This window comes from Leguminivora glycinivorella, chromosome 19 (genome assembly GCF_023078275.1).
Source record: "Leguminivora glycinivorella isolate SPB_JAAS2020 chromosome 19, LegGlyc_1.1, whole genome shotgun sequence".
Taxonomy (NCBI): domain Eukaryota; kingdom Metazoa; phylum Arthropoda; class Insecta; order Lepidoptera; family Tortricidae; genus Leguminivora; species Leguminivora glycinivorella.
Genome location: NC_062989.1, coordinates 16748005 through 16762545, shown reverse-complemented (window position 1 = coordinate 16762545; position 14541 = coordinate 16748005). Strand labels below are relative to the sequence as shown.

General features: G+C 38.0%; 1 protein-coding gene across 1 annotated transcript in view; it reads left to right on the top strand.

Moving 5' to 3' along the window:
* The window catches only part of LOC125236792 (LIM domain kinase 1), a 47754-nt gene that overhangs the window by 4143 nt on the left and 29070 nt on the right, over positions 1-14541 (top strand). The window contains exons 5-12 of the mRNA XM_048143719.1: positions 2557-2646; positions 4539-4625; positions 8417-8528; positions 9141-9334; positions 9806-9886; positions 10564-10681; positions 11632-11760; positions 12930-13055. Coding sequence (XP_047999676.1) covers positions 2557-2646; positions 4539-4625; positions 8417-8528; positions 9141-9334; positions 9806-9886; positions 10564-10681; positions 11632-11760; positions 12930-13055 — 937 coding nt within the window. The remainder of the gene's footprint in view (positions 1-2556; positions 2647-4538; positions 4626-8416; positions 8529-9140; positions 9335-9805; positions 9887-10563; positions 10682-11631; positions 11761-12929; positions 13056-14541) is intronic.

The following is a 14541-nucleotide window of genomic DNA, read 5'->3' as shown; positions in this document are numbered from 1 at the left end:
ACTCTCGTTAGTAATATTCAACTTCCTCCCCTTGTTGCACAATGTACTATTTATTAGACAAAAATAACACTAACTATTTTACAACTGAGTATCCGCAACTCAGGCTTCATCATGAGATTACAAACATCCATTTAGAACTTAGTAGAGCGGCGAGAGGGTCTCGGGAAAAGTTGATGTGACTGGAGAGTATACTGCTGACAAGTGGTATCGTTGTGATCGGTACACTTTACTGAGTACGAAATAATGACTTGTCACTTTCTCAGACTGTGGGGGGGTTAACTATGACGTCACAAAGATCGCGGTCCCGGGTTTAATTTTTTTGCCAATTTGTCTAGAACCCCTTATCCAATTTTGAAAAATGAGGTGTCGATTGAAAGCGTATAACATGCTGATTAAGATTTATTATATGTGAAAAGTATAGTTTTGTTAGTTATTTTTTAATTTACAATAATGCAAAAAATACGTTTTTTTTACTCTCTTTTTTGATTTTTGTGACTCAAAAAGGCAATGAAAACAGCCACTTAGCTAAAAAATATGTTATATAAATCATTTAACTACATTATTAAGCTATCTGTTGCTTTTTGAATTTCTACGATCGGATAATAAATGAGCAAACTACAACCACATACCTGTAGGCGGGGAGTACCGCTTGACACGCGTTCCCATACATTCGGCGTCTACCAAATTACACCTCGCGCAAAATTCGTTTCAAGCAGATATACCTCTAATCTTATTCATCGTAACCTATCAATATTGATATCATTTGAAAGCACAATTAAAGTACTTTAAAAAACAATGTCAATCATTTTTTTAAATCAATAATCGCCAGTCTGTGGTGGTTACAAAGGAAAAAAGTGGGTATGCAATTTGACTGGTTTCCTAGGTTTGATACCCTAGACGAGTTTAAAAGAGGAGGTAAAGGTGACATATGGGTTTTTCTCTGGCCTAAAAGCTACACAGAGGGTCAGGGGAGAAGAAACTAGGGTTTAAGTTTAGTTTTAAGTTATTTTTTCCTTTATTTGTTGATTTTATTGTGTTAAATTTTTTTGTAATTTTATCAAGGATACACGTTGGTTTCTTTTGCTAAAAGTTGCCTTTTTTATGAGAAATGTTATGAATTTTATGGCTTTTTCCGATAGAGACTAAAATTAACTTTCAAATAAGGCCACATAGTCATACTTTTACTTATATAATATTAAGGGTATGACTATGTATCAGTAGGCCACATAGTCATACTTTTACTTATATAATATTAAGGGTATGACTATGTATCAGTATGACTATGTGGCCTTATTTGAAAGTTAATTTTAGTCTCTATCGGAAAATGCCATGAAATTTATAACATTTCTCATAAAAAAGGGAATTTTCAGCAAAAGAAACCAATGTGTATCCTTGATAAAATTACAAAAAAATTAAACACAATAAAATCAACAAATAAAAGAAAAATAACTTAAAACTAAACTTAAACCCTAGTTTTTTTCTCCCTGACCCTCTGTATAGCTTTTAGGCCAGAGAACAACCCATATGTCACCTTTACCTCCCCTTTTAAACTCGTCTAGGGTATCAAACCTAGGAAACCAGTCAAATTGCATACCCACTTTTTCCTTTGTAACCACCACAGACTGGCGATTATTGATTTTATGAAAATGATTGACATTGTTTCTTAAAGTACTTTAATTGTACTTTCAAATGATACCAATATTGATAGGTTACGATGAATAAGATTAGAGGTATATCTGCTTGAAACGAATTTTGCGCGAGGTGTAATTTGGTAGACGCCGAATGTATGGGAACGCGTGTCAAGCGGTACTCCCCGCCTACAGGTATGTGGTTGTAGTTTGCTTATTTATTATCCGATCGTAGAAATTTAAAAAGCAACAGATAGCTTAATAATGTAGTTAAATGATTTATATAACATATTTTTTAGCTAAGTGGCCGTTTTCATTGCCTTTTTGAGTCACAAAATCAAAAAAGAGAGTAAAAAAAAAAAGTATTTTTTGCATTATTATTAATTAAAAAATAACTAACAAAACTATACTCTTCACATATAATAAATCTTAATCAGCATATTATACGCTTTCAATCGACACCTCATTTTTCAAAATTGGATAAGGGGTTCTAGACAAATTGGCAAAAAATTGAAACCCGGGACCGCGATCTTTGTGACGTCATAGTTAACCCCCCACAGTCTGAGAAAGTGACAAGTCATTATTTCGTACTCAGTAAAGTCTACCGATCACAACGATACCACTTGTCAGCAGTATACTCTCCAGTCACATCAACTTCAAAACTAGACGACTTTTTTCAATTCCGCCGCCTTACTAACTACCTTAGTGACTTTTTATGCAAAAATCTCAACTCAAAAATCACTTGAATCTGACCAAATACGTACCAAAACTGAATAAAAACGTTTTTTTTTTCACTTATACAGCATGTATATTACTTACTACATTTAAGTTTTAATCTTTCACTTGCTCAAATTTAGATCAAAGTGGTTTAGTTAGGCTTGGTTTCTCAAATTGAACATACATATGAGACATAATTATAATTTAACAGTTCTCCTTGCTACGCGCGCTCGGAGGGGGGAGCGCGCGCGCTGCGCGTGGTGCGCGTGCCCGTGCCCAGCGCCAAGCTCAAGGACTCCGAGTAAGTCTACTTACATTGTACATACACTTATATTGATCGGGATATAGACCGTGATTACCTTTTTAGGGTTCCGTAGTCAACTAGGAACCCTTATAGTTTCGCCATGTCTGTCCGTCCGTCCGTCCGCGGATAATCTCAGTATCCGTTAGCACTAGAAAGCTGAAATTTGGTACCAATATGTATATCAATCACGCCGACAAAGTGCAAAAATAAAAAGTGGAAAAAAATGTTTTATTAGGGTACCCCCCTACACGTAACGTGTGATTTTTTTTTTTTTCATTTCAACCGAATTGTTGATAGGTATTTAAAAATGAATAAGAGTTCACTAAAATCATTTTTTGATAATGCTCATATTTTCGGAAATAATCGATCCTAAAGTAAAACCCCCCTCTAACTTTTGAACCATAAGTTTAAAAAATATGAATAAAAATCATAAAAGTAGATCTTTATAAACACTTTCTAGGAAAATTATTTTCAACTTGAAGGGATGAACAGTTTTTAAAAAAATACGCGAAACTACGGAACCCTACACGCTCTTGGCCGGTTTTTTTTTATTTTTGTCGAGCTACCGATTTTTCGACGCAGCATCATGATCACGGAAAACTGACGAAGGCGGGTGGATGTCAAAGTTGCGTAGACAGCGCGCGATCTACCCTCCTTCGCGCGTCGGCTGCGTTCACTTTCAGCGTTACCACTAGTCGCATTCACACTGGATGGTCTGTCGAAACACTACACTCACAGTGTCACTACGTTTGTTCAATTCTGACTTCACCAGTTTTTTACACAAACAAATCACTGGATTCCATACATTTGATAGTTAATCACGGTCTATAGCCCGGTCAATATACATAAGTCTAATGAAAATAACCGTGAATCATTCTAAACTCTTATTGTACATACATATCAGCAAATGTCTGGTTATCTACTCGCTGGGTGCAGGACTAATGTTGCCCTCATTTCCTATTTCTTGGTTTTCTCCTTCATTTAAGAATAAGAATAGTTTATTATTAATAAGAAATTATTACAATGGTACATTATTTGTCTTGTGGCCCCACACTAGGCTAAGCCTGTCAGTAGTAGTAGTCTATATACTTTAACCGCGCTATTATTCTGACTAACCTATACAGAGTGGGGCCTGTTACAAAGGCGAAGAATTGAACTCTAGGCTATTCTCCTTATACTGATCAACATTAGTTCGGCGACTTTTAAAAATAACTTGTATTTTGATTTTTATCACCCTTGAAAGTTTTTTCTAAGAGGTAATGTATTGCGAATTCTGTTAAGTCTAAAGTGTGACAGACAACGTCAATGACAACAATAATGGCGTACATTGAAGCTAATATTTATTTTGTATGAAAAATTAAAAATTTAAAGACTTCATAATTTTTAAAAGTCACTGAACAAATGTTGATACTTATAAGGAGAATAGCCTACAGTTCAATTCTTCGCCTTTGTTACAGGCCCCACTCTGTATACTTTACACGGAATCGAAAGAATGCCGTTATGAAGAAGCAGAAGGATTTGCGTCTCAAAATACATAGTTTACTCAACCGATGCTTTCTCGTAGGTGAGTCCACACAGAGCGAGCAATGTCTTCGCGTCGCAAACGGCCTTTAAACGAGCCTCGGCCGAGGCAACAAGTACCTTTAGTCAAGCGACTTGTCTCGACCGAGGCACGTCTTTTTTTATGGGATAGGAGGCAAACAAGCAGGCAGGTCGCCTGATGGTAAGCGATCATTGCCGCCCATGGACACCCGAAACACCAGAAGTGTTTTTTTTTCTACAAGGGACGTTTCCCGCGCGAGGCCTTCGCCTTGCTCTGTGTGGGCCCGCCTAATTTTTCTCTTGACTTACGACTTACTTGACCGCTAACTAACCAACTAACTGTATAGTGGGCGCTGCGCTCACAACGTGTCGGCGATGGCTCGCGCCGTGCTGCGCGCCGCTCTCACCGCTTGCATCCAGCTCACCTGCCATAGGTACTAACACACTAAACCCCCATCATCAAATACTTAACACATTCACTAACAGACAAAAAATGGCGCACTACGTCTAACCCGGTCGTAATGTATAACCGACCGCTTGTATGGCGAGAACCCATCTGAGTAAAGTTTACGAGTGCCGACCAGGTGAGTTCTTGGTTGCGAAGGTGTTTATTAGTGAATCTTCTGTCGGTGGAGTATTTTCCAACTTTTCCCATTCTGTGCCACTGCTTTTTTTTGTTGCGACGCGGCTCCTGTTTTTACAAGCTTTTATATACAACTTGCCTTGTTAGTATGTTAGTGTGCGTCAAAACGTAGAAGCTAAATTTGACCACTTCCCGGTTTCCGATTGAGCTGAAATTTTGCACACATATGTAAATCACGTGACAATGCTTATGGTATCATGGAGCTGATCTAATGATGGAGCAGAAAGGTGGTCATAGGAACTCTGTCATGAAACGTCGTATCCCCATCGAGTAAGGGGTTTTTAGTAACGTCTCGGAGAGCAGTAGATGACTGTTGAAAGAAAGGTACAGTCGGCGATATAAGCTTGTGCCAAAAATGAAATTTTTGCAAAAAAAACTTACCTATTTCTTTCACTTGGTCTAACTAAAGTATAAGCGTCACCGATGTCGACCGTTGTTTTCCACGCATACGGATGCGTGTTTCATGTTACAAGAATGCTGTTACTGCAAAAATATCAATATTGGAGTCTTATTTTTTGTGATCTTGATGCGTGATATGGCGAGATCACAATTTTCGTATTAGCACAGGCTATTGCAGCCATTTAACACACACATACGAATAAAATAAATAAGCGTAAATGGAGCAAAATATTATAGCTGCAAAATTGAAATCCTTTACTGCTATAGCACGACGTCATAGGTTTTTGCAGTTTCAATATAAACCCGTTCAAACGTAACAATTCTGTGAAATTAATTCATATTACGTCGAACTTAATCAGTATTTTATATAGAACCGTTGGCCGTAGGAGGCTATACTTATAATATAATTAATTATAAATAGTGCAGTGACATGTGAATCACTGTCTCGCCACTTTATTGTATCATGTTCTGTTCACCACATAGATAACACATACCAATTGACTCCCTCTTTTTAACCCCCGACGCAAAAACGACGGGGTGTTATAAGTTTGACGTGTCTGTCTGTGTGTGTCTGTGTGTGTGTCTGTCTGTGGCATCGTAGCTCCCGAACGGATGAACCGATTTAGATTTAGTTTTTTAGCCATGTTTGTGAAAATCGGTCTACTATGTCGCGGTCGGGGGTTTTTTCAAAATTTTATTTTTTTATAATCCGTTGGTGGCTAACAAACATACGGCTCGCCTGTATAATAAGTGATCTCCGTAGCCTATGCACGTCTGAAATTCCAGAGGTGTTAGTCTAGTGTTTGAATGCGGTTTTGTATAAGGCTGAGGTAATTCCCCATTTGCGATCTTAGATCTGGAATGCCATATTCTCACTCACCACTGTAGAACTACGCCATAGTGACGTTATAAATCAGATTGTAAGAAATCTCTTACTGCTTGTCATTTTGACATGGTTGTAGAGTGGCCTAGGGTTCCAATAGTTTGACTGTACATAAGGGTTTAAAAATTAATACCAGGAAACCGAGATAAACCTCTTACATTTTATTAAAGGGTCAAAAGCCCATCTACGTCTTTGCTTCGGCCGCGGGCAAAGGTTTGGGCCATTGTTAAATGATGGACAAGACAGGTTAACATTTTCTTTGAACGACTCTTTGCTAAAATTTAGTGTTTCAAACATGGAAACATGAATCACCACAAGTATTCCTACAGCAAACACTGATTTCCTGGCCGATGTTATCTTTACTGGCCTACGTGACTAAAAGGCCAGGAATATTACTAATTTGCTATTTCGTCACACCTGTGATTTAAATTAGGTATATCTAACAGGATAAACTTATTTTTATGTTTATGTGATTGAAATTGGATATTGTTTTATTTTTATATTTGTTTCCTTTTTGAATTCTCTTGAAAAAAAACCAGTTTGTGAACTTTTTGTTAGTATGAACATCTTATTTGCCTACTTACCTACTTACTTACTTACTTATATACCTACTTACGCCCCAGAGCTGTAACGATAGCATGGTCGCGCGATAAATGATATAATCGCTTGCCTGCCTGGAAACAGGTATATTTTTGAGTCTTTGATTTATAATACCGCCGAGTAATCTATCTCACGATTTGGTATTTGTTGTATATTTGTTCGAGCGATGAAAAGAATGAGTAGGTACATATCATGTTTTCATCTATGCATATGCAACCTGCAACCATATATATGTATGTTTTTAATATATTATGTATGTAACGTAGACGTCAAAACGTAAGGATATTAATGCATTCGCAAAGTTTTTAGTAAGTCAAGTGTGTGGTCATTGTCATAGTCGAAGCTGATCTCATCTCACATTTAAGGTTTTTAATTGTCATATACAATAAATCCCAATTATTTCCCACAATCAAGCCACTGACGAGTTAAACTATAGGTACTATTAATTATAGAATTTCATTCATGATGGCATGTCATGACAATATACACCTTATGCCTCTTCAATAAGGTTAAAAGTAAAATGTATGATTTAAGTCTGACTACTCTACTTGCCTTTTAATAGTCAGTATCATTAGGGAGTCTACATAGAACGATTGTGTGTTACTGATTGTTTTAAATAATGATTTTATCCTGTTTGTGAATTAAAGTCGATGTATTTTATAATTGTTGGTTTCTAAAATAACCTGAATGTGAAACAGTGGTTTATGTGGTACAGATAATTTATTAATACGTTTGTTTTATGTTAGTTAAAAATGTGAGTAACTTTTTTTTGTATTATAACTAAGTCCAGATTTTTCATTATACTATTAATTTGTGTTTTAAGTATTACAAGTTATATTTGCTCGATCACACATTTTTTTTTAATTGATACGATAAGCCAAAAGAACACAATCAGCAGAGCTCGACGAGGATGGCGTATTACTAGGGTCGTATGGTTGTTTGCCACCGACGTAGTATTAAAAAAAACAGATTACTTTCGGTCGAATTATTACCAAGAACTAATCCTTATTGCCATCACTATACGATTATGGGTTGTATTATATATCCATCCATAATAAGCCTTCTGAAATGCACATTGCACACACAGTAGGAAAATGTTAATAAAACTCGGACGCTTACGATCATATCCTCGATAGCAACGTCACCTGAAGGCAATGAACTGCAATGACGTATATTAAGCAATATCAAATCTACAAACATAAGACTCAAACTACAATAGCGTGCAATAGCTACTAGATTGTCATATGAATTTATACATGAAACGTCACATTGGAATTTTGATGATGTAGTAAGTTATAAATGTTTAATTTGGATTTGATGAGTTACTTTATATTTAGTGGTATTTAACTCTCAACCATTATACTCTGAAATTTATTTATCTGTTGTGCATAGTTTATAACGTCTTTTTGTGATTTTATTTATATTTTTGATGTAGCCATAACATTAAATAAAATTCTCGTAAAATATATATATCACTTTTGACTATATTTATTTCGGTTTTAATTCACTTTTGACTAATTTTTTTTTACCATTACTACTTAATTTTTTGGTTACTACTTAAGGTTTTATTTGTATACCTACCTACTAGCTACTCTAGGCGAACCTACATTCTGTCCAATTTTTTTCGTCCTTATTTTCTCGTGGTGGTCTCAAAATAGTACACAAGACTAAAGATTATTAATCGGTGTGTTGTTCAACAGGCTAGACTCGTCTTGCGGGCTGTTAACCCTTCACATCGGCGACCGCATATTAGAGATCAACCCGCCTAAGCCCAAGGACGAGCCCGATAAAGTCCCGGACACAGTTATACAGGTAATGTAGTACTGTTACCATCAAATCAAATACATGTAACTCCGTATAGACGGATAAAGTCTAAGAAAAAAACGTACCTCAAAGCCCTAGAGAAAAAGGTACGGTGGCCTATATGGCGTTACACCTTTGGGGAACGCTCGGCTAGATGGCGTAGTAATAGTAATATTCGAATCACTACATTGTCCCACCTCGGACACTGGCGATCAAATATATGAAAGAGGCGCGTTCCTAGTACACAGTCTAGCTCATGTAGGTGAACGCGTACCATGCTTGTATGAGTGAAATATGACAGGTCGACTGTTCGCGTTTCTGACAGGCGGTAACTGTGAGGTAACCGAGAGGGGGTACGCGGCACTTTCAGCGGGGAGCGGGAGTGGCCATACTGTACGATAGTACTCTTTATTATACTGTGACATAGTATAACAAAGTCGCTTTCCGCTGTCTGCTCTTTTCTATGCTTAGATCTTTAAAAGTACACAACGGATTTTGATGTAGTTTTTTTTAAATAGAGTGATCCAAGAGAAAGGTTTAATACTACTACTAATAATAAAATTGCAAAATGAAAACTTTTGACATTGAAGGCCTTATAAATATTTTATTTTATTTTTGCAGCTAACCATAGAACCCCCCGAACCAATGTGCAACATACCCGACCCAGAACCGTCAGAGGGAGATGGAAAGAAGGAGCGTTTGTTCAAGAGGAAGGGAGACGGAGCTAATAAGAGAGTCATTAAGAGGAGGCAGCCGAGTTCACCTCTGCTGTGCGATAAGGAGAGGAGTAGCAGTATGTCCAAATTATTAGACGCGTAAGTATATTTGACGACCGGTCTTGCTCAGTCGGTAGTGAGTGACCCTGCCTGCTAAGCCGACGGTCGGCCATTGCGGATGCGGCGATGGCGGTAATAAGAGAGTCATTAAGAGGAGGCAGCCGAGTTCACCTCTGCTGTGCGATAAGGAGAGGAGTAGCAGTATGTCCAAATTATTAGACGCGTAAGTATATTTGACGACCGGTCTTGCTCAGTCGGTAGTGAGTGACCCTGCCTGCTAAGCCGACGGTCGGCCATTGCGGATGCGGCGATGGCGGTAATAAGAGAGTCATTAAGAGGAGACAGCCGAGTTCACCTCTGCTGTGCGATAAGGAGAGGAGTAGCAGTATGTCCAAATTATTAGACGCGTAAGTATATTTGACGACCGGTCTTGCTCAGTCGGTAGTGAGTGACCCTGCCTGCTAAGCCGACGGTCGGCCATTGCGGATGCGGCGATGGCGGTAATAAGAGAGTCATTAAGAGGAGACAGCCGAGTTCACCTCTGCTGTGCGATAAGGAGAGGAGTAGCAGTATGTCCAAATTATTAGACGCGTAAGTATATTTGACGACCGGTCTTGCTCAGTCGGTAGTGAGTGACCCTGCCTGCTAAGCCGACGGTCGAGTTCGAATCCCGGTAAGGGCATTTATTTGTGTGATGAGCACAGATATTTGTTCCTGCGTCATGGACATGGTCGCCCATAGTACAAGGTTTGGGTAGTTTGGGGCTAGGTTGATCTGTGTAAGGTGTCCCCCAATATTTATTTATTTATATGTCGGAGAATGACTAAAATGTGTTTTAAGATACATTTTATGACGCTATATTTGACAAATAGAGCAAACAAGGGTTTTACAACTTTGTACAACCTGGCTGGTATTCGACTGAGTTCTGCCAAAACGTGAGAGAGGACGCTACTGTCTAAAAGAACAGAATCGAGAAACAGATGATGAACAGATGATTGGAGGCTGTCAATCGATCTGCAAGGAAAATGGTTGAGGAGTGCTGGCGTTGTTGGAGATTCATCGGTCTAATCCGGCGGTTTGCTCGGAATAATAGGCGGAATGTGACTTAATGTGTAATCGGTTTTGTGCAGTAAATTCTATGATATGGACATGGTATTTCATTCAAAGCTCTCATAAACAACTACGGAAGGTCCTGACAACGGTTCTGGTATGATACGCCCACGATCCGACATATAGATATATGTACTTATTTATAATTGTTGTTATAGTGTTGAAGTCGATCCAGAACCCACAGGCGTGCTATGCGACCTCTCGCGGGCTCGGTCGTTCCGGGCGGAGCCGCGGGACGTCACGCAGCGAGTCTTTCGTGCCTGCGACTTGTTACAGGTTAGGATATTCCCTTTAGCCCTTTACTCACCTACTGAATACAATTTTATAAGTATTACTGCAAGATATTATGAGATTAGGCTAGTTTCCTTCTAGTGAAATCAGCTTCTTTTCAAGAACTGTCAAAACGAATTTGAACGATCTGCTAGGAATTAATATGAAATCGTGTCGAGCGACGTCACGTTCAACTCGGTTACTTTATATCTTTTTATTCGACTTATTAAATAGACATTGTGCTTAAAAATAAATAATGTCCATGTTTTTCTTACAAAATCTGATGTTTTCTTTCCTACATGGTTCTAAATATTTTAATTAGAGGCAAGTTCCCTTTTAGCGTAGAACAAAGTAATAGTTATGAAAGTAATATAAAATAAAACTTGTGTGAAATAGGCTAGTTTCCTATACTTAAAATAAAATATTTTATGCAGTGCACGAAATAAAGCACCACATAATTAGAAAAAAAATATGGACAGTAGTTATGTTTAAACATAATTTTTATTTAACAAGTCAAAGAGAAAGATATTAAGTAAAAGATGTTGACCGTGACGTCACTCCTCAGTATTTCATACATACATACAACATACATACAATCACGCCTGTATCCCATAAAGGGGTAGGCAGAGCACATGAAACTACTAAAGCTTCAGTGCCACTCTTGGCAAAAAAAGGGTCGAAAGGAAACGAAACTGTGACATTGCAGTGACAGGTTGCCAGCCTCTCGCCTACGCCACAATTGAACCCATATCCCATAGTATAGTATTTCATAGTAATTGCATATTAAGAAATCGTTTTGACAGTTCTTAAAAAGAACCTGATTTGACTAGCAGGAAACTAGCCTATTGCTGTATGTTTTAATTTTCCTAGCTTTCTACGCTAAACACTGATTGTGTTTAAAATATGAAGCTTTTCCGTGGGTTAGAAGTACGTTTAAATGTTGATGATTGTTTCAGGGCGAGCTACTAGGCTCCGGGTTTTTCGGCGAGGTGTACAAGGTGACTCACCGCGAAACCGGTGAGGTGATGGTGCTCAAACAACTGTACAGACTAGACGAGGGCGCGCAGAGGAATTTCCTCAAAGAGGTAACTACTCAAACAACTCGTGTAATAAGAGAGGATCTCTATCTCTAAGAACTGACGTTGAGGTGAGATGTACAAGGTTACCGCGAAACCGGTGAGGTGATGGTGCTCAAACAACTGTACAGATTAGACGAGGGCGCGCAGAGGAATTTCCTCAAAGAGGTAACTACTCAAATAACTCGTGTAATAAGAGAGGATCTCTATCTCTAAGAACTGACGTTGAGGTGAGGTGTACAAGGTTACCGCGAAACCGGTGAGGTGATGGTGCTCAAACAACTGTACAGATTAGACGAGGGCGCGCAGAGGAATTTCCTCAAAGAGGTAACTACTCAAATAACTCGTGTAATAAGAGGGGATCTCTATCTCTAAGAACTGACGTTATGACGTATGATGACTACGTATTTTCGATTACAAAATGTGTGTAATTTTTTATTCATTTTGGCCACCGAAAACGCTGTCAGCGATGTAGTGACGTTATCGAATTCGAACCTTACTGCATGTCAAAACAATAACTGACATAAACTCTATTCCTTTAAACTTAAAAGTCAGAAAATGTTGTTTCCGAATAGAATGACCTGATACCCAAATAATCTACAGAGTGGGGCCTGTAACAAAGGCGAAGAATTGAACTCTAGGCTATTCTCCTTATACTGATCAACATTTGTTCGGCGACTTTTAAAAATGACTTGTATTTTGATTTTTATCACCCTTGAAAGTTTTTTCTAAGAGGTAATGTATTGCGAATTCTGTTAAGTCTAAAGTGTGACAGACAACGTCAATGACAACAATAATGGCGTACATTGAAGCTAATATTTATTTTGTATGAAAAATTAAAAATTTAAAGACTTCATAATTTTTAAAAGTCACTGAACAAATGTTGATCAGTATAAGGACAATAGCCTACAGTTCAATTCTTCGCCTTTGTTACAGGCCCCACTCTGTATAGATTAACATGACTGTGTTGTTTTCGCCTGATTACGTATACTTTAAAAATATTTTTGTCTGGTTTTAAGTCATAATAAAATGTGGTAATATTTTATTTCGGTTAATTGGACAGTACTTTATCATATAACGAACTTAAAAAAAGGGTCAAGTGGCCTATAGTCATAAATTTCTGGTAACGCTTTACTTCAAAATATTTACATAATACCTATTAAATAAATGTCTTATAGGTGGCGGTGCTACGCTCTCTATCGCACCCGAACGTTCTGCGTTTCATCGGGGTGCTCTACCGCGATAAAAGACTGCACCTGGTGACTGAATACGTCGCTGGAGGGACTCTATACAATCTCATACAGGTGAGTAGTCAAATGTCTTAGGCGCTGGTTCCACCGCCAGCTGGTAAACTATGAGATATCGACTTATATAGACCGTGATTACCTTTTTGATTTTTGCCGAGCTCCCGATATTTCGACGCAGTTGCATGCATCATGATCACGGAAAACTGTCTATATCCCGGTCAATATAAGTCTAATGAAAATAACCGTGAATCATTCAAAACTCTTATGGGCTATAAAAACGAACAAAAAATAAAAAAGATACGCCTATGTTTATAGTTACTCGCCCAGCGGTAAACTATCAATATCACCGTGTCTCTTTTATTTACATGGAACCACGAGATTATCGTTTAGTTTGTTTTTATAACCGACTAGCTTTTGCCCGCGGCTTCGTTCAAGTTAGAAAGAGACAAAAAGTAGCCTATGTCACTCTCTATCCCTTCAACTATCTCCACTTAAAAAGTTACGGCAATTCCTCGCTCCGTTTTGCCGTGAAAGATGGTCAAACAAACAGACACACACACTTTACCATTTATAATATTAGTATAGATAGCTCATAGCTTACTAGCTCGCGGTGGGACCAGTGCCTTAACCAAGATTGTACTTTTGGTTTACGATTATTTTAATTTGAAATTAAAGGTAAAGATTTTTTAAACGAGCAGAATCTTTCACCGTGGCCATTAAGCTTAGAATAAATTTAAAAACGAATAAATTACTGCGTACCTCTCACTGGAGTGTCGATTCAGAGTACCCGAGTTCAGCACCCCTATCGCACTATTTGTAAGTGCGATAGGGACGGCCTGATATTTTATCGTCTATCGCGCGACCATGCTTCCCGTGCAGGTCTCATTCAAGGCAGTAATTTTTCCACTTTTAAATTTAATCAAAATGTAGAAATTACATTTGCAACGTAATTTCTTGATTTTGATTATTACGGATTTTCACAAAGTAACGCCTGATTCCGTCTATTACTTTTTAATTCATTAATTGGCTCTGTATTTCTATTCAAAATGTATATTGTATCATTCATAGCTGTTGGAATTCCTTGCATAAATAAATAAATTGAGGTGTGTACGTAGTTTATAGTATAGTATAGATATAGAGTTAAGTTTGCATGCCACATTGTATAGACAGTCTTAATACAGTCGTCTACGGAATCGTACATGTGTTTCATTTAATCGGCTCCACACCACATGGCGACCGTGACATCGTTTTACGCGAGCGCCGCCGCGACGAGGGCGCCTGACATCAGCATTTTTAGTCGTGTGAATATGTAATTAACAGTGAGACGCGAGCAAATGCACAAGTGATTGCACGAGGGACATAATTAAATTACCAAGTGAAATACACTAAATAAAAATTTAATAAATAACATGGGTAACAGCTACAGCAAACAGGAGGAGAAAGAGGTCGTTATAACCCAAAATGCGGTTGGATCAAACGACGCAACAGGCACAAACGAGCATACTAGAATAAATAACATTCTTATAACCGTGTTGTTCGTGGT